General features: G+C 68.7%; 2 protein-coding genes across 2 annotated transcripts in view; one reads left to right on the forward strand and one right to left on the reverse strand.

Annotated features, from left to right (window-relative positions):
- The window catches only part of PHF1 (PHD finger protein 1), a gene marked incomplete at its 5' end in the record, with an annotated part of 6,352 nt that extends 4,172 nt beyond the window's left edge, over positions 1-2,180 (forward strand). The window contains one exon of the mRNA XM_026059571.1: positions 1,797-2,180. Within this exon, the coding sequence (XP_025915356.1) occupies positions 1,797-2,079 (283 nt within the window). The remainder of the gene's footprint in view (positions 1-1,796) is intronic.
- A 68-nt stretch (positions 2,181-2,248) lies between these two features.
- Positions 2,249-2,924, reverse strand: part of CUTA (cutA divalent cation tolerance homolog) — a 1,761-nt gene continuing 1,085 nt past the window's right edge. Inside the window, exons 3-5 of the mRNA XM_026059572.1 lie at positions 2,689-2,734; positions 2,524-2,573; positions 2,249-2,418 (exon numbers count right to left, since the gene is read on the reverse strand). Of these exons, the coding sequence (XP_025915357.1) occupies positions 2,319-2,418; positions 2,524-2,573; positions 2,689-2,734 (196 nt within the window). The 3' untranslated portion in view covers positions 2,249-2,318. The remainder of the gene's footprint in view (positions 2,419-2,523; positions 2,574-2,688; positions 2,735-2,924) is intronic.

Here is a 2,924-nt window from a genome sequence, read left to right on the forward strand (position 1 = left end):
CACAGGGATGGGGTTGTCCTTGGAGTGATGGGGACACCGGGGTTAGAGGCACAGGGTTGGGGTTGTCCCCGGAGCGATGGGGCTGTCCCTGGAGTGATGGGGACACCGGGGTTTTCCTTGGAGTGATGGGGTTGTCCCCAGAGTGATGSGGACCCCAGGGTTGGAGCTGGAGGGACAGGGTTGTCCCCGGAGCGATGGGGACACCGGGGTTGCAGGCACAGGGATGGGGTTGTCCCCAGAGCAATGGGGTCGTCCCCAGAGCGATGGGGACACCGGGGTCGTCCCCGGAGCGATGGGGACACCGGGGTTGGAGCTGGAGGGACAGGGTTGTCCCCGGAGCGATGGGGACACCGGGGTTGGAGCTGGAGGGATGGGGTTGTCCCCAGAGCGATGGGGACACCAGGGTTGGAGCTGGAGGGACAGGGTTGTCCCCGGAGCAATGGGGACACCAGGGTTGGAGGCACAGGGATGGGGTTGTCCCTGGAGCGATGACGTTGTCCCTGGAGCGATGGGGACACCAGGGCTGTCCCTGGAGTGGTGGAGTTGTCCTCAGAGCAATGGGGACACCAGGGTTGTCCCCGGAGCGATGGGGTTGTCCCCGGAGCGACGGCAACCCCCAGGTCCCAGCCAGCGCCAGGGCTGTCCCTGGAGAGATGGTGCCATCTCCGGAGTGACGTTGACCCCGGGAACAGAGCGAGGGGGCGTCACCCGGAGCGAAGGGGACGCCGGGGTCGGAGCCGGAGTGACGAGGCTGTCCCCAGAGCGACGGGGACCCTGGGCTGTCCCCAGAGCGACGGGGCCAACGGGGACCTCAGGGCTGGCCCTGGAGTGACAGGGCCATCACCAGAGCCGTGGAGGTCCCAGGGCTGTCCCCAGGGTGACGGGGACCCCGTGGTCAGAGCCTGAGAGACGGGGCTGTCCCTGGAGCAACGGGGACCCCGGAGATGTCCCCGGAGTGACAGGACCGTCCCCAGAACGCCGGGGACCCCAGAGCCATCCCTGGAGTGATGGGACCGTCCCCAGAGCAATGGGGACCCCAGAGCTGTCCCCAGAGTGACAGGACTGTCCCCAAAGCAACGAGGTCCCCCAGCTCCCTCCCGAGAGTGATGGTGACCCCAAATCCATCATCAGAGTGATGGTGACATCAGATCTGTCCCCAAAGCACCAGGGCTGTTCCCCAAAATGACGAGGTCCCCCAGATCCGTCCCCAGAGTGATGGTGACCCCCAGATCTGTCCCCAGAGTGACAGGACCATCCCCAAAGTGATGAGGTCCCCCAGCTCCATCCCCAGAGTGATGGTGACCCCAGCTCCATCATCAGAATGATGGTGACCCCCAGATCTGTCCCCAAAGCACCAGGGCTGTTCCCCAAAATGACGAGGTCCCCCAGATCCGTCCCCAGAGCGATGGTGGCCCCAGCTCCATCCCCAGAGTGATGGTGACCCCCAGATGTGTCCCCAGAGTGATGGTGACCCCAGCTCCATCATCAGAGTGATGGTGACCCCCAGATCTGTCCCTAGAGTGATGGTGACCACCAGCTCCGTCCCCAGAGCGATGGTGACCCCCAGCTTCATCCCCAGAGCACCAGGGTCCCCCAGCTCCGTCCCCAGAGTGATGGTGACCCCCAGATGTGTCCCCAGAGCGATGGTGGCCCCCAGCTCCATCATCAGAGTCATGGTGACCCCAGCTCCATCCATAGAGTGATGGTGACCCCAGCTCCGTCCCCAGAGCGATGGTGACCCCAGCTCCGTCCCCCGGCGCCCCCCCAACACCGTCCCCGTCCCCCGTGTCTTGCAGCAGGAGCCCGGCGGCCAGCCCGGATCCGGAGAGCGAGAGCCCCGAGCGGCAGCAACCGCCACCGCCCGGCGCCGCGCGCCGTCCTCCGCCCCCTTCCTCCTCCTCGTCCTCCTCCTCCTCGTCCTCGTCATCGTCCTCGTCCTCCTCGGCGGCGGCCACCCCCTTCCTGGGCGCGGCGGGGCGCCTGGCGCGGGGCGAAGCCGCCCGGGTGCTGGCGCGCCGGGTGACGCTCGACGGCACCGTGCAGTACCTGGTGGAGTGGGGCGGCGGCGGGATGCTCTGAGGACAGGCGGGCGGGTGGCAGCAGGTGACACCGCGGTGGTGGGAGGGGACAGGCCACCCCCGGGGCGGCGGCGGTGGGACACGACGACACGTCCCCGGCGGGAATAAAGAGCTGGCCGCAGCGGGGGGCTCCGCGCTGCTCTTTGGGGACGGCGCGAGGACGAGCAGGGGGACAGGCAGGGGACATTTATTAGCCACACGGGCGTCACCGGTGTCACCGTCGTCGTCACCACCGTCCCCTCACTCAGGCACGGCGTCCTGCACCCAGCGCAAGTAGGGCGCGTTGCCCTGCTCCACCGGCACGGCGATCACCTCGGCCACCTCGTAGGGGTGCGCGGAGCTGCAGGGGGAGGGGGACAACAAAGAGGGGTGTCACCTCCCCGGCGTCACCTCCCCGGTGTCACCTTCCCCACCCCGGCCGGCGGCGTCACCGCCGCTCGCTCACCGCACGAACTCGGCCAGCGCCGGGATCCTGGAGCTCCGCGTCTTGATCATCTGCGGGGAGGTGGGCGGTGAGGGGGGGTGGCACGTCCCTGTCACCCTCGGGGTGTCACCGCCCCCGAGGGTGCCACCACCCCCGGGGGGGGCCACCGCGGTTGTCCCCACTCACCAGCAGGACCTCGCTGTCCTCCTCCACCTTCCCCTTCCACTCGTAGCTGCGAAAGGGCCGCGGGTGAGGCGGCGCCGTGTCCCCCCCTGTCCCCCAGGGTCCTCGGGGGCCACCGCCATCCCCGTGTCCCCCCAGCCACCCCTGTCCCCAGGGGCTTCAGGGGCCACCGCCATCCCCGTGTCCCCCCCGTCTCCACATCCCCTTGGCCCCAGCAGCTCCTGTGTCCCAGGCCACCA

The sequence above is a fragment of the Apteryx rowi genome, unplaced genomic scaffold (assembly GCF_003343035.1).
Source record: "Apteryx rowi isolate R43461 unplaced genomic scaffold, aptRow1 scaffold_1597, whole genome shotgun sequence".
Lineage (NCBI taxonomy): Eukaryota > Metazoa > Chordata > Aves > Apterygiformes > Apterygidae > Apteryx > Apteryx rowi.